Source organism: Mobula hypostoma, chromosome 4, assembly GCF_963921235.1.
Source record: "Mobula hypostoma chromosome 4, sMobHyp1.1, whole genome shotgun sequence".
In the NCBI taxonomy this organism is placed as follows: Eukaryota; Metazoa; Chordata; class Chondrichthyes; order Myliobatiformes; family Myliobatidae; genus Mobula; species Mobula hypostoma.
The window spans coordinates 3,192,081-3,218,208 of NC_086100.1; the positions used below are offsets into that span (position 1 = coordinate 3,192,081).

General features: G+C 44.1%; 1 protein-coding gene across 3 annotated transcripts in view; it reads right to left on the reverse strand.

The window, feature by feature from the left end:
* Positions 1-1,658: 1,658 nt before the first annotated feature.
* ccdc50a (coiled-coil domain containing 50a) overlaps positions 1,659-26,128 on the reverse strand; it is a 152,143-nt gene continuing 127,673 nt past the window's right edge. For all 3 annotated transcript variants that reach the window (XM_063045251.1, XM_063045249.1, XM_063045250.1), the window contains 2 exons: positions 21,673-21,773; positions 1,659-11,980 (listed from right to left, as the gene is read on the reverse strand). In XM_063045251.1, coding sequence (XP_062901321.1) covers positions 11,961-11,980; positions 21,673-21,773 — 121 coding nt within the window. In that variant the 3' untranslated portion in view covers positions 1,659-11,960. The remainder of the gene's footprint in view (positions 11,981-21,672; positions 21,774-26,128) is intronic.

The following is a 26,128-nucleotide window of genomic DNA, read 5'->3' on the forward strand; positions in this document are numbered from 1 at the left end:
TATACCACATCCACTGGTTCTCCCCTATCCACTCTACTAGTTACATCCTCAAAAAATTCTATGAGATTCGTCAGACATGATTTTCCTTTCACAAATCCATGCTGACTTTGTCCGATCATTTCTCCGCTTTCCAAATGTGCTGTTATCACATCCTTGATAACTGACTCCAGCAGTTTCCCCACCACCGACGTTAGGCTAACCGGCCTATAATTCCCCGGTTTCTCTCTCCCTCCTTTTTTAAAAAGTGGGGTTACATTAGCCACCCTCCAATCCTCAGGAACTAGTCCAGAATCTAACGAGTTTTGAAAAATTATCACTAATGCATCCACTATTTCTTGGGCTACTTCCTTAAGCACTCTAGGATGCAGACCATCTGGCCCTGGGGATTTATCTGCCTTTAATCCCTTCAATTTACCTAACACCACTTCCCTACTAACATGTATTTCACTCAGTTCCTCCATCTCACTGGACCCTCTGTCCCTTACTATTTCTGGAAGATTATTTATGTCCTCCTTAGTGAAGACAGAACCAAAGTAATTATTCAATTGGTCTGCCATGTCCTTGCTCCCCATAATCAATTCACCTGTTTCTGTCTGCAGGGGACCTACATTTGTCTTTACCAGTCTTTTCCTTTTTACATATCTATAAAAGCTTTTACAGTCCGTTTTTATGTTCTCTGCCAGTTTTCTCTCATAATCTTTTTTCCCCTTCCTAATTAAGCCCTTTGTCCTCCTCTGCTGAACTCTGAATTTCTCCCAGTCCTCAGGTGAGCCACTTTCTCTGGCTAATTTGTATGCTACTTCTTTGGAATTGATACTATGTATCATACTAATTCTAATTCATCTTCAAACAGCAGTTCATGAGTTTATTATCAGTAAAATACAAGAGCTGTTGACATATTTAAACATAATTATAAAGATGTACAAAAATAATCTGAATAGCATTAACTATGTACTATATATCCCTCCCCATCAGGGCTATATACACAAAATGTTACCAGAAAAGGACCAGTAACATCATGAAGGATCCCACTCACTCTGCTCATGGACTGTTTGTCCCACTCCCATCAGGGAGGCTGCTACGTAGCATCCACACCAGGACCACCAGATTCAAAAACAGTTACCTTCCCCAAGCAGTAAGGCTGATCAACACCTCCATCCACTAACCCACCCCTCCATAGCTATCTTCTGTATTTATATTTATTGTGTTTTTATTATTATTGTGTTCTTTATCTTATTGCTTGTTTTGTGTTGCATCCGATCCTGAGTAACAATCATTTTGTTCTCCTTTACACGTGTTTTCTGGAAATGACGTTAAACAATCTTGAATGTTGTATGTATGCTAACTGGGCCAGGCTACCACAATGAACAACGAAGGGCCCCACGACTAATTCATCTTCAAACAGCAGTTCATGAGTTTATTATCAGTAAAATACAAGAGCTGTTGACACACTTAAACATAATTATAAAGATGTACAAAAATAATCTGAATAGCATTAACAGAAACAGTATGTTAGCGATTGGTTATGTAGTAATACAGTTGGATCAGACCTTGTAAGGTGTGTGCTCAGAAAAGCACAAAGTAATAATTTGGTATATAAACACTGCTGTCCACTCAGTCAATAATATTTGGCCATTTCCGGAATATATTTCTGTAGATAGATACACACACACACACACACACACACACACACACACATATATATATATATATATATATTTATATAAAATCAGCTGGAAGGAGCAGAGGAGACTAACTCTGAGTGAGAGAGCAGAACACAACAGCCCAATACAACCAGACTGCTGGAGGAACTCAGCTTCTGAATATAAATCTCCTTTCATATACACAAGAGATTCTGCAGATGCTGGAAATCCAGAGCAACAGACACTCAGTAGTTCAGGCAGCATCTATGGAAATGAAGAAACAGTCGACATTTTGGACTGAGGCCCTTCTTCAGGACTGGAAAGGAAGGTGAAAGAATAAGAAGGTGGAGGGAGGGGAAGGAGGCTAACTAGAAGGTGACAAGTAAAGACAGGTGGGTGTGAAAGGTAAAGAGCTGGAGAAGAAGGAATCTGATAGGAGAGGAGGGTGGACCATGCGAGAAAGAGAAGGAGGAGGATAAGCAGATTTTAGAGCAAAGATGCACTCAGCCTTATGGTTTGAGATGTGTTTATTTCAATGAAGGAGTATCATAAACAAGGCAGATGAATTTAGATCGTGGATCAATACGTGAAACTATGACATTGTGGCCATTACAGAGACTTGGATGTCTCAGGGGCAGGAATGGCTGCTGAGAGTGCCAGGCTTTAGATGTTTCAAAAAGAGCAGAGAGGGAGACAAAAGAGGTGTGGGTGTGGCATTGCTAATTAGGGATAGCGTCACGGCTGCAGAAAAGGAGGAAGTCATGGAGGTATGGTCTACTTGAATCAGTAGAAACAGGAAAGGGGCAATAACTCTACTGAGTCCTTTTTATAGACCCCCCCAATAGTAACAGGGATATCGAGAAACAGATAGGGAGGCAGATTCTGGAACGGAGAAATAATAATATTGTTGTGATGGGAGATTTTAATGTGCTTAATATTGACTGGCATCTCCTTAGAGCAATGGGTTTAGATGGGATGGAGTTCATTAGGTGTGTTCAGGAAGGTTTCCTGACACAATATGTAGATAAGCCAACTTGAGGAGAGGCTGTACGTGATCTGGTATTGGGAAATGAACCTGGTCAGATGTCAGATCTCTTGGTGGGAGAGCATTTTGGAGGTAGTGATCATAATTCTATCTCCTTCACCTTAGCGCTGGAGAGGAATAAGAGCAGACAACCTGGAAAAACATTTAATTGGTGTAGGGGGAAATATGATGCTTTTAGGCAGGAACGTGGAAGCATAAATTGAAAGCAGATGTTCTCAGGGAAATGCACGGCCGAAATGTGGCAAATATTCAGGGAACACTTGCATGGAGTTCCGCATAGGTATGTTCCATTGAGGGAGGGAAAGGATGGTAGGGTTAAAGAACCATGGTGTACAAAGGATATATAAAAAATCTAGCTAAAAAGAAAAGAAAAGCTTATGAAAGGTTCAAGAAACTAGGTATTGTTAGAGCTCTAGAAAATTACAAGGGTGCAAATCCCAAATTATCTTTCTGGATTTCGAATCAGAATAAGGATGAACCAAAGCCAATTAATATAAAGGTGCCTGAGGAGATGGAGTGAGGAATTATGCAGTTTGGGGAGTGAGAGTGCAGGAGGACGAGGCTCATGTGATGATTAAATCTTGGTGAGAGAGGAAGTTTGAAGAGGTTGTGAGGACCTCTGGAGGGCAAAGGTGTAGAGAAGGGAACTTGCTCACAGCAGTAGGACAGTACTCACTGGAGCTTAGAAGAATGAATGGGGATCTCATTGAAACCTATTGAATATTGAAAGGCCCAGATAGAGTGGATGTGGAGAGGATGTTTCCTATAATGGGAGTCTAGGAGCAGAAGGCACAGCCACAGAATAGAAAGACATCCATTTAGAACAGAGATAAGGAGAAATTTCTTTAACCAGAGTGCTGAATCTGTTGAACTGAGATCTAAAGTTGTCTGTTTCAAAGGTAAAGCAAACTGTTGCTGAACCAGTGTCAGTGAAGGGACAGGGGATCTTGTGTTACACAGCATCGATCCCATGGCCTGCATTCCCTCTGAAGGAAGATTCACTTTATTTGTCACATGTACATCAAAACATACAGTGAAATGTGTCATTTTTGCATCAATTCAAATCAGTGAAGTTAGTGCAGGGCAGCCCACAACTATCGCCTTGCTTCCAGCGCTAACATAGCCTGCCCACAACTTACTAACCCTAACCTGTAGGTCTTTAGAATGAGGGAGGAAACTGGAGCAACTGGAAGAGGAAACACAGTCGATCACAGGGAGAATGTACAAATTCCTTACAAACAGCAGTGGGAATTGAAAGCCAATCTTTCAGCTGCCATGCTTTCGCGAGACTCCCTGCTGGCACAGTCCCAGCTCAGCCAGTTACAGATGTGGCAGGAGGACAGGCTGCTTCTCGTTCACAGGGAAAGCTCGGTGTATGGAGAGTCAGGAGTATACAGTACAGCACTGAACAATGTTCTAGGAAATCTGAGACATTTGAAATACAGATTGATGGAGGTTCCTTCTACGCCCTGCACTCCACCTTTCTCTGAGTAATTCAATTAAAACAGTCACAAATTACTCTTGAATAAATGGTCTATGGCCTTCGCTTCTGCCACAATGAGGGCACTTTCAGGTGGAAAGAGCAACACCTCATATTTCACCTGGGTAGTGATGGCATGAACATCGATTTCACCAACTTTCAGCAATTTTTTACCCTCCTGCTTCCCCCTTGTTCAGTTCTCCACTCTGGCTCCCCTTGTACCTCCTCCCCTCCCCTGCCTATCACTCTCCCTAATGCCCCTCCTCCTCCCCTTTCTCCCATGGTCCACTCTCCTCTCCTATCAGATCCCTTCTTCTCCATCCCTTTACGTTTTCCACCTAACCTAGCTTTTTACTTCACCTGCTCCCCCACCCACCTGACTTCACCTACACCTTTCAGCTTGTCCTTCTTCTCTTCTCTTCCCTCCACCTTCTTATTCTGCCATCTTCCCCCCTGCTTTCCAGTTGTGATGAAGGGCCTCGGCCCAAAATGTTGACTGTTTAATCATTTCCATAGATGCTGTCTGAGCTGCTGTGTTCCTCTAACGTTTGTGTGTGTTGCTTAAAGAAATGGGTCACCTGCTTCAGCCGGACCTCACAACTTGGCCGTGTAAGGCCTCTGCTCACCCCCAACTGCTCAACTTGCACAAGGCAGCTTGAAACACACACAACATGTACCAGTGGCTTACACTTACTTGACAACACACACATGCAACATGCAGTATTTGCAGGAGGGCGGCTGCTTCACCAACCAGAGGGGATGCGGGGGTAGGTGGGGGGGGGTGGGGTGGGGTGCAGTTGCTGATGGAACAGCTCTTTCCATAAAAGCTGCAAGTTACATTATAACCATTTACTACACAACCAAGCAAAGTTCGTTTGATGGACAATGGTTTGGAGAGTTTGGGATCTTTGGACATTTGGGAACAGCGAGATACTGGTTAGGATGAAACAAGCTCAGCAGAGGCTGTGGGGAGATCTGATAGAGGTTTATCATTTATGAGAGGCATAGATGGAGTAGAGAGACAATATCTATTTCCCAGAAATGAAATGCCTAATACCAGAGGGCTTGCATTTAAGGTGAGAGGGGGTAATTTCCCAAGAGATGTGAGGACTAGGTAACTTTTCTCCTTCCACAGAGAGTGGTGGGTGCCTGGAATGTGCTGCCTGTGGTGGTGGTAGAGGCAGATACATTAGAGATTTTTTAAAGAGACGTTTCGATAAGACAGATAGACACATGAATGTGAGGAGGACATTGTGTAGGCAGAAGAGATTAGTTTGGTTGGCCATTTGATTGCTAATTTAATTGGTTCAGGACAACATTCTGGGCCAAAGGGCTGGTTCCATGGTCGATGCTTTTATCAAAAATATTACCAGTTTGTGAAGAGTGTACATTGTGAAGTCACATTATACTCGGTAAACAGAGCCCAGCAGTTTGCCTCTCACTGATACTTCACTCTGTCCAAACAAGGCGGACTGATCCCGTACACCTTTAGCAACTGAATTCGCTTAAGATGGCCATGAGCCACCTATACCTGAGAATTTGCTGAACACAGCCTTGTGGATCTGAATAAATAAAACATTCTTCCACCCAGTCAAGCAGTAACACAGCAGAATGTGAACAAGTGACATTGCAAATCCACGAAAAAGAATGTTCATGCATCCTTTCTTAAGATTTCAGCTAGATAGGCTCTACCAGGGTGAGTCTACAGGACAAGTAGGCCACTAATTCACAACTTATAGCTATATAAACCTCTAGTTAGGCCACACATGGAGTATTGCATATAGTCTGGTCACCCCATTATAGGAAGATGTCGAGGCTTTGGAGAGGGTGCAGAAGAGGTTTATCAGGATGCTGCCTGGCTTAGAGGGCATGTGCTTTAACTAGAGGCTGGACAAACTTGGGTTGTTTTCTCCGGACAGGCGGATGCTGAGGGGAGATCTGATAGAGGTTTGTAATGGCAAGGGTAAAAGGACCCTAATGGCAGTTGTATACAGGCCTCCAAACTGCAGCCGGGATGTGGAATACAAATTACAGCAGGAGATAGAAAAGGCGTGTCAGAAGGGCAATGTCATGATAATCATTGGGGGTTTTAAAATGAAAGTGGATTGGGAAAACCAGCCCAGTATTGGACCTCAAGAGAGAGAATTTGTAGAATGTCTACCAGATGGCTTTTTAGAACAGCTTGTTGTTGAGCCCACTAGGGGAACGGCTGTGCTGGATTGGGTGTCGTGCAATGATCTGGAGGTGATAATAGAGCTTAAGGACCCTTAGGAAACAGTGATCACAATATAATCGAGTTCACTGAAATTTGAGAAGGAGAAACTAAATTCCAATGTGTCAGTATTTCAGTGGAATAAAGGAAATTACAATGGCATGAGAGGGGAATTGGCCAAAGTTGACTTGAAAGGGACACCAGCAGGAAGGGCAGCAGAACAGCAATGGCTGGAATTTCTGCAAAAAATTAGGGAAGTGTAAGATAGATATATTCCAAATAAGAAGAAATTTTCGAATGGAAGACGGATGCTACCGTGGCTGACAAGTGAAGTCAGAGTCAAAGTAAAAGCAAAAGAGAGGGCATACAAGGAAGCCAAAGCTACTGGGAAGATAGAGGATTGGGAAGCTTTTAAAAACTTACAGAAGGAAGCTAAGAAGGTCATGAGTTGTGGGTGAGCTGTGTTAGTGTGTTAGTGAGTTGTGGGTGAGCTGTGTTAGTGAGTTGTGGGTGAGCTGTGTTAGTGTGTTAGTGAGTTGTGGGTGAGCTGTGTTAGTGTGTTAGTGAGTTGTAGGTGAGCTGTGTTAGTGAGTTGTGGGTGAGCTGTGTTAGTGAGTTGTGGGTGAGCTGTGTTAGTGTGTTAGTGAGTTGTGGGTGAGCTGTGTTAGCCTCAGAAACATGGCAGTGCTTGTGAGCTGCCCCAGCACATCCTTGTTTTGTGTTTTTCGTTGAGGCAAACGATACATTTCACTGTTTCGATGTACATGTGATAGATAAATAAAGACAATCTTCTATCCTCTTAATATCAAAGAAGATATTAAAAGCTTTTTTAAGTATATAAAGGGTAAAAGAGAGTTGAGGGTAGATATAGGACCAATAGAAAATCACGCTGGAGATATTGTAATGAGAGACACAGAAATGGCAGAAGAACTGAATAAGTATTTTGCATTATTTTTCACAGTGGAAGACATCTGTAATATACCGGACATTCAAGAGTGTCAGGGAAGTGAAGTATGTGCAGTAAAAATTACGATTGAGAAGGTGCTCAGGAAGCTTAATGGTCTGAGGGTAGATTAGTCTCCTGGACCTGATGGAATGCACCCTCGGGTTCTGAAGGAAGTAGCTGGAGAGATTGCGGAGGCATTCTCTGGCTATCCATCCCAATAGGATGATGATGGTTCCTCTCAGTCAGTCAGTACCCCACTCCTCAGAAAGGAACAGCGTGTGCGTGAGTGGGTTTTAGGTGAGTAGGGGGTTGCACAGGTCCAGACCCACCCTCTCGACATCCCCTCCCAGATCCAGCGGCATGGTGGGGTCCAAGACGGCTGGGGGAAGTTCTGTCGCAGTGAATGGCCAGACCAAGCTTCGATGCAAGGGAGCCCTTTCTGCGCTTCACGGCACGTGTTTGCTAGATGACCGTTTACCTTACGAGAGAGTTCATCCACCCTTTGACAGGTCTTGTTTTTCGTCCTGCAGGGTGTCTAGCCACCCTCCTCACCAGGCAAGCCTGGTGGGGGAGCCAGTTTAGTCACCAACCACCCGACCATACGACAGGTAGTACTGGGTTACATGGTACCAGTAGCACTCAGACCAGTGACCTGACCAAAGGCATTAACAATGATCTTTCAAGAATCAATAGATTCTGGCATTGTACAGGATGACTGGAAAATTGCAAATGTTACTCCGCTATTTAAGAAGGACGGGAGGCAGCAGAAAGGAAACTATAGACCTGTTAGCCTGATATCAGTGGTTGGGAAGTTGTTGGAATCGATTGTTAGGGATAAGATTACAGAGTACCTGGAGGCACATGACAAGATAGGCCAAAGCCAGCATGGTTTCCTGAAAGGAAAATTCTGCCTGACTAACCTACTGCAATTTTTCGAGGAAATTACAAGCAGGGTAGACAAAGGAGATGCAGTAGACATGCTGTACATGGATTTTCAGAAGGCCTTTAACAAGGCTGCTTAGCAAGATAAAAGCCCATGGAATTACAGGGGAATTACTAGCATGGGTGGAGCGCTGGATGATCAGCAGAAAGCAGAGAGTGGGATAAAGGGATCCTATTCTGGCTGGCTGCCGGTTACCAGTGGAGTTTCACAGGGGTCGGGGTTGGGACTGCTACTTTTTATGATGTACGTCAATGATTCAGACTACAGTATTATGGATTTGTGGCTAAATTTGCCGACAATACAAAGAAAAGTGGAGGAGCGGGTAGTGTTGAGGAAACAGAGAGCCGGCAGAGAGACTTAGATATTTTAGGGGAATGGGCAAAGAAGTGGCAAATTAAATACGACGCTGGAAAGTGTATGGTCGTGCACTTTGGTGGGAAAAATAAACAGGCAGACTATTATTTAGATGGGGAAAGAATTCAAAATGCAGAGATGCAAAGGAACTTGGGAGTCCTTGTGCAAGAAACCCTAAAGATTAACCTCCAGGTTGAGTCGGTGGTGAAGAAGGCGAATGCAATGTTGGCAATCATTTCTAGAGGTATAGAATATAAGAGCAGGGATGTGGATGTTGAGGCTCTATAAGGCACTCATGAGACCACACTTGGATTATTGTGTGCAGCTTTGGGCTCCCTATTTTAGAAAGGATTTAATGACATTGGAGAAGGTTCAGGAAAGATTCACAAGAATGGTTCCAGGATTGAAAGGGTTACCGTATGAGGAACGCCTGGTAGCTCTTGGAGTTCAGGAGAATGGAGGTGGGGGGGGAGATCTCAAAGAAACATTCCAAATGTTAAAAGGCCTTAACAGATTAGATATGACAAAGTTATTTCCCATGGTAGGGGAGTCTAGGACAAGAGGGCCCAACTTCAGGATTGAAGGTCGTCCGTTTAGAACAGAGATGCGGAGAAATTACTTCAGTCAGAGGGTGGCAAATCTGTGGAATTTGATGCCACGAGTGGCTGTGGAGGCCAAGTCATTGGCTGTATTTAAGGCAAAGACAGATAGGTTCTTAATTAGCCAGGGCATCAAAGGGTATGTGGAGAAGGCAGGGGAGTGGGGATGTCTGGAAGAACTGGATCAGCCCATGATTGAATGGCGGAGCAGACTCGATGGGCTGAATGGCCTACTTTGGCTCCTATATCTTATGGTCTTATGATATTTTGAGAGGCAAAGATAGTATCGTTTTCCTAAGGTTGAAATGTATAATACCAGAGGACATGCGTTTAAGGTAAGAAGGAGTAATTTCAAAAGAGATGTGACAGGCAAGTTTTTTTTTTAACAGAGAAAGGTGCGTGCCTGGGCTGGTGGTAGAGGCAGATACATTAGAGACTTTTAAGAGACGGTTAGATAGGCTCATGAATGTGAGGAAGATGGAAGGATATGGACATTGTGTAGGCAGAAAGGAATAGTTTATTTGGCCAATTGATTACTAGTTTAATTGGTTTGGTACAACATTGTGGGCCAAAGGGATTCACATCAATCTATCTTTCATGTTTAAGCCAGTAATTCACAATTCTTTTATCAATAATTATTTTTATATAGTGATTATAAAATTTTGTGGCCACAGTTAGGGCAAACTGATAATGCAAATTTAGTATACAAGATGATAAGAGACATAGATGATGTGGATAGTAGAGACATTTTCCCAGGGTGGAAGAAGAAGAGCCTACCATTATACTGAGGGACAGGATTAATGATCAGGGTGTAATTAGAGATAGATAATATGACAATATTATTGAAAGGCCAAGAAGGAGTGTTTATGGAGAGGATAGTTCCTATAGTGGGGGAGACTAGGACTAAATGGCACAGCCTCAAGACAGGGGCATCCATTTTGAACCGAAATGGTAAGGAATTTCTTTAGTGGTGAACCTGTGGGATTCATTGCCACAAATGGCTGTGGAGGCCAAGTCACTGGGTATATTTAAAGCAGAGGTTGATAGGTTCTTGATTAGTCTGGGCAAACGCTACTGGGAGAAGGCAGGGGAATGGGGCTAAGAGGGATCAGAAGTCAGCCATGACTCAATGGGCTGAATGGCCTAATTCAGAAAAATTTATGGTTTAATGTTTTTTTAAAGGTATTCACTGACAATTTCTGATTTAAATGTGCACACTGAAACATATTGTTGATGGGAATGTGTGCACATTAAACAGATTGGGCACCACGGTAGCCTAGCGGTTAGTGTGATGCTATCACAGTATTCTGGAGTTCGGAGTTCAATGTCGGCGCCGTTCTGTAAGGACTCTCTGCATTTTGCCTGTGCAATACGTGGGTTTTCACCGGGTCTTCCATGTTCCCCCCACAGTCCAAGGACGTATCAAATTGGTTAACTGGTCATTGTAAACTGTCCTGTGATTAGATTAAGGTTAATCGGAGGTTTCTGAGGTGGCGTAGCTCAAAGGGCTGGAAGGGCCACTCTGCCCTGTATCACTAAATAAACAAAATAAAATAAAATATGCAAAATTACCAAAAGTAATCTGACAATAACAGTATGTACATTTCTGAGACATCAGTTTCTTCTGCAGGAACATTTCTACTCTAACAGAATGGTCACAACACATCAGGAGTGTGTGCCGGGCCTTCAGGTATCAAGTAATATATAGAATTTAGAACAGTAATCAGCTAAAATGTAAATCAAAAATCCTCAAGAACTAATCCCTCCAACCTACACAATGTCCATACCTCCATCTTTGTCATATCCATGTCAATTTAAACATGTCTTAAATGTCCTTCGTGTATCTGCCTCTATCACCACCCAGCCAGCAGATTCCAGGCCCACCTGTCTGTATAAAAAAGTCACCCTTCGCATCTCTTTTGAAATTACCCCCTCTCACCTTGAATCATGTCCTCTGGTATGTTTCAACCCTGGGAAAAAGATACTGTCTGACTACTCCATCTATGCATCTCATAATCTTATAAATCTCTATTAGAGCTGTCCACAGCCTCTGGAGAAAACAACTCAAGCCTGTCCAGCCTCTCATGATAGCACATGCCTTCTAAACCAGGTAGCATACTGGTGAACCTCTTCTTCACCTTCTCCAAAGCCTCAGCATCCTTCCAGTAGTGGCGCAACCAGAACTGGTTTCAAAACTCCAGACTGGACTAACCAGAGTTTTATAAAGTTGCAACGTAACCTCTTGACTTTTGAACTCACTTTCTCGGCTATTAAAATCAATCATTCCACCAGCCTTGAATTTACTGCATCATTTTAATGCAACAATTTGATGGTGAAGCTAAGATGGATGAGGGGCAGTCAAGGGAGAGAGGGTTCTGCTGTAGATGCAAGCCATTGCAAGGTGAGCAGAGTGCTGCAAAGACCAACTGAAGCCCTGGTTAATTGGTTAACAAAAAAAATATAAAAGGTTAGTACAACTTAACATTGTTAATTTAAAAAAACATTTCAGAAGGTCTCTCTCCTGCTGTTTGTGCAAACACATCAATGATGAAGACTAAAGTTGTAAGACAAATTGCTGTGCACTGCCTCACTACATTCCGGTGTGCTGCATGTCCCTGCGTTGATGAGTCAAAGGAAGTACAGGCTGCGTTTAGCCCAGGAATGCTGGCCCAATCCACAGGCGAAACTCTCACAACCTTAATCCTCTTCGTTTAGAAAACTTGATGGTTTCACTTCAGTCATTGCCTGTAATAGGAAGCTGAACACAAACTCCAATTAATAACTGCTCAGCACAAAGTGGTAACTGATAGACACTGTCCTGAAATCCCGGAGGTCAGTTCAAGGGAGAGTGTTTTTTATTTACGGATACAGGGCCTTTCATCCCTTTGAGCCGTGCTACACAGTAACCCACTGATTTAACCCTAGCCTAATCACAGGACAATTTACAATGACCAATTAACCAAAAAATCATACGTCTTTGGACTGTGGGAGGAAATCGGAGCTCCTGGAGGAAACCCACATGCTCACAAGAAGGAACATACAAAGTTGCTTACAGGGGACACTGGAGTTGAACTCCGATGCTCTGAGCTGTAAAAGCACACACTAACTGCTATGCTACTGTGGCATCCCAGTGTTAGCCCTGATCAGGAGCTGTGCAAATCCAGTATCCAGTCTAAAGGATAAATGGGAAGTCTGGTTAAGTTCTAGTCTTGTATTCCTGCTTTTAGTGTGGTCTCATGATTGCCTTATAGAGCTTCAACATCACATCCCTGCTCTTATATTCTATACTTCTAGAAATGAATGCCAACATTGCATTCGCCTTCTTTACCACCAACTCAACCTGGAGGTCAACCTTTCGGGTATCGTGACAAGGACTCCCAAGTCCCTTTGCATCTCTGCATTTTGGATTCTCTCCCCATCTAAATAATAATCTGCCCATTTATTTCTTTCACCAAAGTGCACGACCATACACTTTCCAATATTGCTTTTCATATGCCACTTTTTTGCCCATTCCCCTAAACTACCCAAGTCTCTCTGCAGGTTCTCTGTTTCCTCAACACTACCCGCTCCTCCACCCATCTTTGTATTCCAGTGAGTACAGGCCCAAAGCTGCTAAACGCTCCTCATATGCTAACCTCTTCATTTCTGGAATCATCCTTGTGAACCTCCTCTGACTCTCTCCACTGACAACACATCCTTTCTGAGATATGGGGCCAAAAACTGTTGACAATACTCCAAGTGCAGCCTGACTAGTGTCTTATAAAGTCTCAGCATAATCTCCTCTCTTTTATATTCTACTCCATGCCACACTGCACTAACCAGACTCATCCTGTAAATTAACCTTCTGGGTCACTTGCACAAGGACTCCTAAGTCCCCCTGCACCTCTAATGTTTGAACCTTCACACCATTTAGATAATAGTCTGCACTATTGTTCCTTTTACCAAAATACATTATCATACATTTCCCAACACTGTATTCCATCTGACACTTTTTGCCCATTCTTCCAATTTGTCCAAGTCCTGCTGCAATCGCATTGCTTCCTCAACACTACCCACCCCTCCACCTATCTTCGTATCATCCACAAACTTTGTCACAAAGCTATCAATTCCATTATCCAAATCATTGACAAATAACGTGAAAAGTAGTGATCCCAATACCGATCCCTGAGGAACACCACCAGTCACGGGCAGCCAACCAGAAAAAGCTCCCTTTATTCCTCTATCCATGCCAGTATCTTTCCTGTAACATCACAGGATTTTATCCTGTTAAGCAGCCTCATGTGTGGCACTTTATCAAATGCCTTCTGAAAATTCAAGTAAATAATATCCACTGCCTCTCCTTTGTCCACCCGGCTTGTAACTTTCCCAAAGAACTCTAATAGATTTGTCAGATAAGATTTCCCTTTACAGAAACGATGCTGACTTTGACTTACTTTATCACTAGTCTCCAAGTACCCTGAAACCTCATCCTTAAAAATAGGCTCCAACATTTTCCCAACCACTGAGGTTAGGCTAATTGGCTTAAAATTTCCTCTCGTTTGCCTTCCCCCCTTCTTAAAGAGTGCAGTGACAGATGTAATCTTCCAGTCCTCCAGGACCATGCCAGCATCAAGTGATTCTTGAAAGATCATGACCATGACCATGACAAAATTGCATTTGTCCTCTCTTCAGCAACCTCTCTTAACATATAGCTAAGGAAATGGTGCAGCAGGAGGGCTTAGTTTTTGAATATGAATTGCAGGGAAGGTGGGACCTGGACAGAAATTTTGAGAGTACAGAGTTTATATGTACCTATCAGAGTAAAAGGCAAGGATTACAGGTTTAGGAAACCTTGGCTTGGGAGATATTGAGGCTTTGGTTAAGAAAAATAAGGAGACACACAGCAGGTAGCAACAAATGAGGTACTTGAGGAGTATAAGAAGTGAAAGAGAACACTTAAAAAGGAGTTCAGGAAGGCTAAAAGAAGGCATGAGGTTGCTCTAGCAGACAAGATGAAGGGAGCATCCTAAGGGATATGTTAAGAACAAAAGGATTGCAAGAGACAAAATTTGTCTTCTGGAAGATCAGAATGGTAATCCATGTGTGAAGCCAAAACAGATGGGCAAGATCTTAAATAAATACTTTGCATCTGTATGTACTCAGGAGACGTACACAGAGTCTACAGAGGTGAGGCAAAGTGGCATCAACTTCATGGATCCCATACAGATTACAGAAGAGGAGATGTTTGCTGTCTTGAGGCAAATCAAGGTGGATAAATCCCCAGGACTATAAGGCCATAAGACTGTAAGACATAAGAGCAGAATTAGGCCATTTGGCCCATCAAGTCTGCTCCGCCATTTAATCATGGCTGATCCTTTTTTCTATCTCTTCCTCAACCTCATTTTCCGGCCTTCTTCCCGTAATCTTTGATGCAGTTACCGATCAAGAACCTATCAATCTCTGCCCTAAGTACACCCAACAACCTGGCCTCTACAGCTACAGGTGGCAACAAATTCACCACCCTCTGGCTAAAGAAATTTCCCCACATCTCTGTTTTAAATGGACGCCCCATAATCCTGAGGCTGTCCTAGACTCCCCCGCCATGGGAAACATCCTTTCCACATTTACTCTGTCTAGGCCTTTCAACATTCGGAAGTTTTCAATGAGATTCAATGAGGACCTGATAAGGTGTACCCTCGGACCCTGTGGGAGGCAAGCGCAGAAATTACAGGGGCCCTAGCAGAGATATTTAAAACACCCTCAGCCATGGATGAGGTACCAGAGGATTGGAGGATAGCTAATGTTGTGCCGTTGTTTAAGGAAGGCTCTAAGAATAAGCCTTGAAATTATAGGTCAGTGAGCCTGACATCTGTAGTGGGAAAGTTATTGGAAGGCATTCTAAGGGAATGTATACCTAAGTATTTCAATAGATAGGGACTGATTAGGGATAGTCAACATGGTTTTGTGTGCTTTAGTTCGTGTGTAGCCATTCTTACAGAGTTTTTCGAGGAAGGAGTGGATGTTGTTTACATAGACTTTAGCAAGGCCCTTGACAGGGTCCCACAACCTGAGGTAGTAAATTGGATTAATCATTGGCTTTGCGGGAGAAGCCAAGGTTGGTTGCCTCTCTAACTGGAGGCCTGTGACTAGTGGTGTGCCACGGGGATCAGTACGGAGTACATTGTTGTTTGTCATCTATATCAACAATCTCAGTGATAATGTGGTAAACTGGATCGACAGTTTCACAGATGACACCAAGACTGGGGGTGTCGTAGACAGTAGGAAGACTATCAAAGCTTGCAGTGGGATCTGGATCAGCTGGAAAACTTGGCTGCAAAATGGCAGATGGAATTTAATGCAGACAAGTATGGGGCATTGCATTTCAGTGGGGCCAACCAGGGTAGGTCTTACACGGTGAGCAGTAAGGCACTGAAGAGTGTGGCAGGACAAAGGGATCTGGGAACCGAGATCCATAATTCCTCGTAAGTATTGTCACAGGTAGATCGGGTTGTAAAGAAATCTTTTGACACCCCGGCCTTACACAGGAAATGGGATGTTTGCTGATGTTGTAAAAGAAAAGGGTGAGGCCTAATTTGGAGTATTGTGTTCAGTTTTGTTCAGCTACCCACAGGAAAGATGTAAACAGGGTCGAAAGAGTACAGAGAAAATTTACAAGGATGTTGCTGGGATTTGAGAACTTAATTTTTGGAAAAATTGAATAGGTTCGGACTTTATTCCCTAGAATGTAGAAGGTTGAGGGGAGATTGAGGGGAGATTGAGGTATACAAAATTATGAGGGGTATAGGTAGGATAAATGCAAGCAGGCTTTTTACACCGAGGTTGGATGGGACTACAAAGAGAGGTCATGGGTTAAGGGTGAAAAGTGAAATGTTTAAGGGAGCATGAGAGGGACCTTCTTCACTCAGAGGGTCATGAGAGTGTGGAACGAGCTGCTGGTGCAAGTGCTGCATGCGAGCTCAAGTTCAACATTTATAAGTTTGGATAGGCACGTGGATGGGAGGAGTACGGAGAGCTATGGTTGGGGTGCAGGTTGAAGGGTCTAAGCAGATTAATAGTTCGCCATGGACTAGATGGGCTTAAGGTCAGGTTTCTGTGCTGTAGTGTTCTATGATTCTCTGACTCTATCAGTGTTTTCCTTCTTCATGGCTGATGAGCTCCATCTGCCAAAGCGATTGTTTTACTGCCTTCTGTCTAAACAAATGGCTCTGCCAGGCTTAGGAGCTAAGCCACATGTGAAGGCCAGGAGCTAGACGGTTGTAAGATGTAATTTGAGACATACTCCACTGGGAGTATTTAAGAGATAGTGGGCACTTATATCCACTACCACCCCCGCCCCCCACCTCACTGGCTATGACTACCTTAAGGAGCCTCACTGATATCAGATTCACAGGTTTGTATTTACCTGGGCATCATAGTGGTTCAGCAGTTAGCTATTACAGCACAGAGCATCAGAGTTTGGAGTTCATTCAGACATCGTCCGTAAGGAGCCTCTGCACAACTCTCTATAACATTTGATGCCCTGACTAATCAGAAACCATCAATCTCCGCATTAAATATACCCAATGGCTTGGCCTTCACGGTCATCTGTGGTAATAAATCCCAGATTCACCACCCTCTGGCTAAAGGCATTCTCATCTCCGTTTGAAATGGACATCCCTCAATTCTAAAGCTGTGCCTTCTGGTCCTAGACTTCCAGACTATAGGAAACATCCTCTCTATTGAGTCCTGTCAATATTCAATGTGTTTCAATGAGATCCCCCCTCATTCTTCTACACCCCAGCAATTACAGACCCAGAGCCAATTGGCAGAGTGTATGTTTTGATGCACATGTGATAAATTAATGTGAATTGGAAAGAAGGACAGGTGACAAAGGCAGTGGGAGCAGTTGCTTATGGGTAAGTCAATATTACATGGGAATCATTCAAAAGTGAGACAAGGAGGGTTTATGGTCACCATGTTCAAGAGTGAAGGGTGATAGATCCAACAGTTTAATTCTTATGTTTGACTGTTTAATTATTTTCTTTGCAGTTTAACCATTATCTGCTTGTATTTTAGATAGTTCTTATATGCATATGACAGCTTAAAATGCCTCCAGTGACTTTACAAGGGATAATTCCGGAAAGCTTGAAGTTTCTTTGTTCCGCAATACTTTCTCATTGATTAACAAGAGCACTGCAGTATTTGAACAAGTGCTTTCTAATTGGTTGTGTGGGCACGTAGCCAAGTGGTTAAGGCGTTCGTTTAGTGATCTCAAGATCGCTAGTTCGAGCCTCAGCTGTGGCAGCGTGATTGTGTCCTTGAGCAAGGCACTTAACCACACATTGCTCTAGAGTCTGTGTGAGGAGTGGCGCCCCACACAGACTTCCAATCTGTGCCTTGTAAGGCATGAAAATGCCCGACGCAGGCCTCTCATGGTCTGAGTCAACGTTCCCTCCCTCCCCTCCCCTCCCTCCCCTTCTAATTGGTTAGTTTTTATCTACAGATTTAAATAGAAATTTTCCTCATCTCCATAGTATAAGATAGCCAAACACAAAGCAGAACCATCTTAATCTTAGTATCTTTATCTTCTTAATTTTAGCACCTTATTTTCTTTGTCGTTAAGCATTCTGCTACCAGCTTCTGCTTTTGTTTCCATTGTTCTGAAAGCACTTAATAAAACAAGCATGAAACAACAAAGTTTTGTGCCTCTTTCCTGACTTCTGGATCAAAATCTCCAGAATCCACCAAGGTTAATGACATTAATTTCAAGGAGTCCGAATGTCATGGGATAGGAAAGCAGCCCATGGCAGGACTGAATTGAGAATGGGAGTGTAGGTGAGCATTACAAAGGGAAGTACAGTAGAAGGGCAAAGAGGGACTTGAGACTGGATTGCCTTCAGCAGGGCAGAAATAGCCAATACCAGAGGGTATGGGGGGGGGGGGGCGGGTGCCACAGTAGCACAGCGGTTAGTGCGGCAGCCTTACAGCTCAGGATGTCGGAATTCAGAGTTCAATTCCGACATCCTCTCTCTCTAAGGAGTCCACAAGTCCATCCTATGGAATGTTGGTTTTCTCTGAGTTCTCCGGTTTCCTCCCACTGTCCAAAGATACATTGGTTATCAGGTTAATTGGTCATCGTAAATTGTCCTGGTTTAGGTTTAATTCGGGGTTGCTAGGTGGTGCGGCTCAAAGGGCCAGAAGAACCTATTCTGTGCTGCACCTCAGTAAATAAACGATTGGAGGAAAGTACTGAGGGATGTCATAGATAAGTTTGTATCCTGAGAGTGCTGAATGTGTGACACGCACTGCCAGCAGTGGTGGTAAAGGTAGATACGTTAGGGACATTTAAAATAGATGATAGAAAATTGGAGGGTTATGTGGGAAGGAAGGGTTAGATTGATCTTGATGCAGGTTAAAAGGTCGGCTCAACATTGTGGGCCGAAGGTTCTGTACTGTGCTGCACTGCTCCATGTAGAACCACATGTAAAGAATTAAAGACACTGAAACCAACTAAAATAACACAGCTCCGCTTACCTCTTTGCTGATCTCTCAATGGAACCATTGTGTGTGTGCCAGGTTTAGTCCTAGTGCTGGCTTGCTGGCCCAGCAGCTTGGGAGTTTGCACCAGGTCATACTGACTGGTTGGACTCCAAGGGGGATCTGCCTGTGCAGTTGGCAGATCAGGGATAAAATGGAAACCGGGACTTGTGAAGGGAAAACATCAGCAAGTGCCAACATCATTACTGGCAGAGGATATGTCGACTCAAGTCCACTTATTTTGCTTATTCTTACGCACATCTGTGCTTTTCATCTCAAATACTCAATCATTTTTCTACCACTTTCTGACACTGGCAATTATTTTTGAGACAGATATAACCCAGAACATAGAGCAATGCAGTGCAGTACAGAATATACAACCTTGAGATTCATTTTCTTGCAGGTGTTCATGGTAAATATGAAGAGAAAAAAGCAATAAATATCTCCAGGAGAAGAGGCAGAATGGAGTAATGATGCTGCTAAACAGAGACTGCTTTGCTTGCATCTTTGGAAACAGCTCTATTTCCATCCTTAATATCTTTATTTTTCCTTTTCAGGGTTCTTTTGAAGACCCTGACCTGGAGTTACACACTGACTTCGGTTCCTCGCAAGAATGGGAGCCGCTCTTGGGGTTTCATAACTGACCGTTGTTATTCGGCAAACTGAGGGCTCGGCCTAAGAGTCCAACTCGGATCTCGGAGCTCTGGAGAGGGGCGGACTGAGGGTCAGTGTCACGGCAGGAGACCTGTGTGTCATCGGGGGAATTGGATTATCTATGGCAGTGTGCTTGGAGACCTAAGACCTTGGAGATCTTCTGGCACAGAGCTTGAAAAAAGCGACGTAACGGACTTTCAACATCGTAAACCAGTGAGTTGTTTGTTATGTCTCCCCGCTCACTGTGAAAACGGAGACACTTCCTTCTCCCTTATTAGGGAGAGAGAGAGAGAGCCTATGGTATGTCATGTACTGGGTGAAAGGTGAAGTCTGTGTCTTTGCTATTGCTTTGCTCACGCTTGAGTGCCCGGTGGCAGGTGCTGATGTTTTTTTTGCTGGTGGGGGGAGGGGGGAATGTTGCTTGCTGCCGCTTACGCATGGGAGAGAGGGGAGGTGGGAGGGGGACTTTGAGGTTTAAACATTTAACAGTCGTTCATTCTTTGGGCCCATGTGGTGCGTGGCCAAGTGTTTAAGGCGTTGGACTAGCGAACTGAAGGTCGTGTGTTCGAGCCCTCGCCGAGGCAGTGTGTTGTGTCCTTGAGCAAGGCACTTAACCATACACTGCTCCAGTCCACCCAGCTGAAAACGGGTACCGGCAAATGCTGGGGGTTAACCTCAGGATAGACTGGCGTCCTGTCGGGGGGGAAGTCTCGTACTCTCAGTTGCTTCATGCCACGGAAACCGGCATAAGCACTGGCCTGATAAGCCTATAAGGCTCGGGACAGACTTTAACTTTTCACTAACATTCTTTGGGCCACTCCTGTTTTCGTGGATGGTTGCAAAGAAAAAGCATTTCCGGATGCATATTGTATATATTTCTCTGACATTAAATTGGACCTTTGGACCTTTGAACCTTTGAACATAAGATGAAGAGTCCTTGAAAGTGAATCCATAGGTTGTGGGAACAGTTCAGTGTTGGGGCAATCATTCCTTACACCATCAACCTATAGGCCATGACACTCAGAGACTTGGGCTATATATTATATTGTTGTGACTGTATGTTTTACCGTTACCGTGATTATATGATATGTGCATGTGTGACTGCTGGTACCATATTTTACACCTTGGCCCCAGACGAATGCTGTATCGCTTGGCGGTATTCATGAATGGTTGAATGACAATTGAACTTGAACTAGTGGTTACAGTTCTTTGCATGATTCTGGAACCTTCTCTAGCATCACACTATTTAAGTCGTGCCTGGCTGATTGGCTATCTTTTATCTACATATTTGATGGAATGATTCTCATCAGTGGGGTACAGGAAGGGCTAAACCGCTATCTTACAGGCCTTATTCTTCTGCTGCTCTTTGCTCTTAGCTACTAGACTTTAACTAACTCTCTGTTTCCAATTCTCTTTGCTCTACTCGTGCTTAATAAAACGATAATAGCCTGGAAGATTGTTGCCCTCGAGGCAGGGAGGTTGGAAGTTGGGGACCGGCTCCATGGACGACCTGATCCCTCACCGCTTTCACTGACTGAGCATTGTGGGAGACTAAAACATCGAGACCGGAACCAAGACAGCCGGCAGTGTGGTTGCTGATCGCTGGATACAGTTGGAAGAGGGCCCCTGTACTCGAGCGATCCCCGTCTCTCTCTTTTGATGGAGAGAAAGTCTGTTGGTCCTTGAGATGGGGGCAGGGGGCTTGGAGAAGCAACGTGGAATATTGAAATACTGGAACAGCTCCCACTGTTGCAGGAGCAACCTCTATCTCTCTGTCCTTCACTGGGGAGAGGGAGCACTGTCTGAGACACCGAAGTGCTCGTTTGTGCTGTTCGATGGACTTTGGATCAATGGACTCCTTGGTCCTTCTGTTGCTCACATTGCGGGGCGTGGGGGGTGTCAGTGATTCTGCTGACATGGGTGGGGAGGTCGATGGTTTTGCTGCTGCTGCTTGTGAGAAGGGAGGGGGCTTTGATGTTTCTATCATTCTACAGGGATGTTTTCTGGATGTCTGTGAAGAGGATGAATTTCAGGTTGTATACTGTGTACATACTGATATTAAGTGTACATTGAAACCTTGAAGTTTTATGTCTCTTTCCTGACTTCTGAAAGAACTTCGGATTAAAACATTAGAATCCAACATGTCCAGTGTTGGCATCATCCCCACCCCTAAATGCAGAACTTCAATACGACAGAACATTTGAAAGTGAACCCTGATCCCAACACCAGCACTTTCCTCCCCCCCCCACTGAGGATCGGCGCTGCGCGGCTGTACGGTACCTTTCTGTGATGACTCAGGGGGCCGTGAGGCTGGACGTGAAGGGCGCTGTGAGCTTGACCTGTGGTCCAAGTTTTCTGAGCCCACTCGGTAGGCAGGAGGTCTGCAATAAAGAAAACCGCAGCATAAGGCTGACTGGAAGATGCCAAAGGAAAGAAACCCCGACTTCTTCCCCAGCACTGCCAGTCTTCCAACAGGTTAACGTTATAATACATCAGACATAGAAAGGTAGTGAGGAGAGATTTCACCCTACCCCCTCCCCTATTCTTCAATTCACCACTCTGACTCACCTCTTACTTCTTCTCTCCTCTTCAGCTGCCTATCATCTTCCCATTGTGCCCTGACCCCTTCTCTTTCTCCCATGGTCTACTCTCCCTCTTTCCCAGCCCTTTGCCTTTTCTACCTTCTTACTTCAACCCTTCCCCCCACCTGGATTCCCCTATCCTCCTTCTCCTCCTCCCCCACCCATCTTCTTATACCGATGCCTTCCCCCTTCCTTTCCAGTTCCAATGAAGGGTCTTGGCCCAAAACATTGACTGTTTATCCTCTCCATAGATGCTACCTGACCTGCTGAGTTCCTTCAGCATTTTATGTGTGTTGCGCGTGAAGGGAGTGCAAAGACACCTACAAGAGGAAGCTGGAGTACAAGCTCCAGCAGAATAGCATAAGGGACACGTGGTCGGGCATGAAGTAGATCACTGGCTTCAAAGTTAAGGAAAGAAATGTCAAGGACTACCTGGATAAGACCAACGAATTGAACTTGTTTTTCAAATGGTTCAGTACGGGACCTTCTGCTGTCCCCTCCTGCACTCCACCCACCCTTCCCCTCTGGTGAGTGCTTGTGCTCCAATCCCCTAACCCTAGTGTATCCTGGCTCGATGGGGATGACCACCCTCCCCCACCTGATTTCCCCCTTCAAGGCAAGGCTGCTGGACCAGATGCTATCAGCCCCAGGGTACTGAAAACCTGTGCGAGCCAGCCGTCTGGTATTTTGCAGCACCTACACAATCTGCGTCTGTGTCAGGAAAAGATACCGGTGTTATGGAAGACTTCCTGTTTGGTTCCTGTACCCAAGAAGGCGACTCCTTCAGGACTTAATGATTACAGACCAATTGCCCTCACATCTCATGTGATGATGTGCTGGAGAGGCTGGTCTTGACTTGGACCACAGGTGAGATTTTCGTTGGACCCTCTACAGTTTGACGACCAACCTCATGTGAGAGTGGATGATGTCATCGTCTACCTGTTGCAGAGAGCTCACTCCCACCTGGATGATGCTGGTGGCATTCTGAGAATCACAGTTTTTGATTTCTATAGTGCCTTTAATACAATCCAGCCATTTCTTCTCAGTGAGAACCTGCAAAGGATGGGCACAGACAAATCCCCTATCTCCTGGATTACTGATTACCTGACAGATAGACCCCAGTTTGTACGGCTGGGTAGTTCTCTGTCTGAGATGGTGGTGAGTAGCACTGGAGCCCCACAAGGGACTGTCCTGTTTCCTTTACTGTTCACACTGTACACCTCAGACTTTCAGCAGAACTTTGAGTCTTGCCACTTGGAGAAGTTCTCTGATGACTCCACAATGGTTGGGTGTAACAGAGATGGGTAGGAGTTGGCGAACAGAGGATTGGTTGGCAAGTTTCTGGAGTGGTGTGGGAGGAATCACCTGCTCCTGAATGTGGCCAAAGGCTGGGAGATGGTGATTGATTTTAGGAGGAAGAGGACTGTGATGAGCCCCGTATACATTCTGGGAGAAGCTGTTCCGGTGGTGGTGGAGTACAAATACTTGGGCGTTCACCTCGACAATAGACTTGACTGGAAAAGCAACAGCAAGGCTGTTTACAAGACAAGGAAATAGACTCTATTTGCTAAGGAAGCTGAGAACTTTTAATATGTGCAGCAGGATGTTGGAGATCTTTTACTAGTCTGTTGTAGTGAGTGAAGTCTTCTTTGCAGCTTTATGTTAGGGGAGCAGCATCAGTGCTGGTGATGCACAAAGACTAAATAGATTCATCCAAAAGGCTGGATCTGTCCTTGGCTACAACCTGGACTCTTCTGAGTTAGTGGTGGAGAGGAAGTCACTAAACAAACTGTCATCCATTATGGACAATCAGGCACATCCTCTCCATGACCTACTGAATATGCAGCTGAGCACCTTTTCAAACAAACTCATTCAACTCTGCTGTCACAAAGATCATTATAGGAAATCATTGCTACCAAGTGCAATAAGCATATACAACAGCTCACCTCTGTGCGACAGGAGAACACACATCATAGTACACTGTCTCTGCTTTATTATTTTGCACGTTATTATTGCACATTATCACTGTTTATTATTATTCTGTACTTGGTTAATAGTTAAGTGTGTTTTTCAATGTTGCTGCTGTAACGAAAGAATTTCCTACTTGGGATCAATAAAATACTTATTATTATTTACCTTCTGTGTTAATTAAGCAAGGCAGAAAAACATACAATGTTACAAGCTCCTCTGTATATGATAGGCCCATTTACAATACTGAAGAGGCATCTTGGCAGGAACTTGAATGAACAGGACGGAGACGGACATGGATTAGTGTAGATAGAATTGATGGGCAGCAAAGATACTTTGGGTCAAAGGGACTATTTCTAAGTCAAACAACTGAATCTGAACAGAATGGACATAATCTCAGTGGAGCTTAAAGTTTTCCGCTGAGGTTGGGTGGAACTACAACCAGAGGTCATGGGTTAAGGATGAAAAGTGAAAAGTTTAGGGGGAACTTCTTCACTCAGAGGACGGTGAGAGTGTGAAACGAACTTCCTGTGTAAGTGGTGGATACAAACTCAATTCCAATGTTTAATTGAAGTCTGGATAAGTCCATGGATAGTAGGGTTGTGGATGGTTATGATCTGGGTACAGGTCGATGGGAGTAGGCAGTTTAAATGGCTTGGTATGAATGAGAAGGGCCTGTTTCTATGCTGTACTTTTCTATGATTCTAAACAAGAGAAGCATTGATAATGATTTCAACAACAAATTTTATTCTGCAGCACAGAATTTTGGACATTAGTTCGTAAATTATGTGAAGGTGAGTTTCTGTAACTTGAACTTCTGTAAGAGCGTAACACAAAGGAAGAGAATTAGGTCATTCAGCCCAGAGTCTGCTCCACTGGTCCATCACAGCTGCATTATTATCCTTCTCAAGCCCATTCTCTTGCCTTCTCTCCGTAACCTTTGACACCCTCATTAATCAAGAACCTATCAACCTCTGCTTTAAATATACCAAATGACTCGGCCTGCACAGCTGTTTGTGGTAATGAATTCCATAGATTCTCCACTAAAAGAAATTCCTCCTCACTTCTATCTAAATGGATATCTCTCTGTTCTGAGGCTCTGCCCTCTGGTCCTAGACTCGCCATCTATAGGAAACTTCCTCTCCACATCCACTCTATCTAGGCCTTTCAATATTCGATAAGTTTCAATGGGATACTTCCTTATTCTTCCAGTGAGAACGGGTCCAGAGACATCAAATGTTCCTCATACATTAACCCTTTCACTCCGGGGACCATTCAAGGACTCATACGAGGAGATGAGTTATACAGCTCTTGTTACATGCAGGTGTAGTTCAACTCTTTGAGTGATTATGCAGGAAGTTTGAAGTTAATAACTCATCTCCTTCTACCTTAGGCCACGGACTTATCAATCACCCTGGCTGTGGACCACTTTCTGGAGGTCCAAGACGCCGACTTCTACAAAGAAGGGATCCGTATGCTCCACGACCGCTGAACTAAGTGTGTAAATGTAGGAGGAGACTATGTTGAAAAATAAAGGTGCTAGGTTTTCTAAAATTGACTCCTACCTTAGGCCATGAACTTATCAATCATGCCTTGTACACAACATTGTGCTTAGAGTGAACAGTTTTTAAATAGCTTCCATTGTGTGTGTTCGTGTTCAAAAAGCAGTGAACTTTGTCACTGATAGTTGTTGAGAAGGATGGCTGTGACGAAGGTGGTGACGAATCAGCAGTTAAGAGGGAGAATGAAAACCTGGCTGAGTGGTGTCATAACAACAACCTCTCACTCAATGTCAGCAAGACCAAGGAGCTGATTAATAACTTCAGGAGGAGAAAACTGAGGTCCATGAGCCAGTTTTCATCAGAGGATCAGAGGTGGGGAGGGTCAGCAACTTCAAATTTGTCAGAATTATCATTTCAGAGCAGTTGTCCAAGGTCCAGCACACAAGTGCCATTACGAAGGAAGCACAAAGAAACCTTGGCAGTGCCTCTACTTTCTTAGAGGTTTGCAAAGATTTTGCATTCATCTAAATCTTTGACAAACTTCTATAGATGTGTGGTGGGGAGTATATGTGACTGGCTGTATCACAGGCTGGTATGGAAATACCAATACCCTTGTATGGAAAATCCTACAAAAAGTAGTGGATACACCTTGGTCCATCATGGGAGAAGCCCTACACACTACTG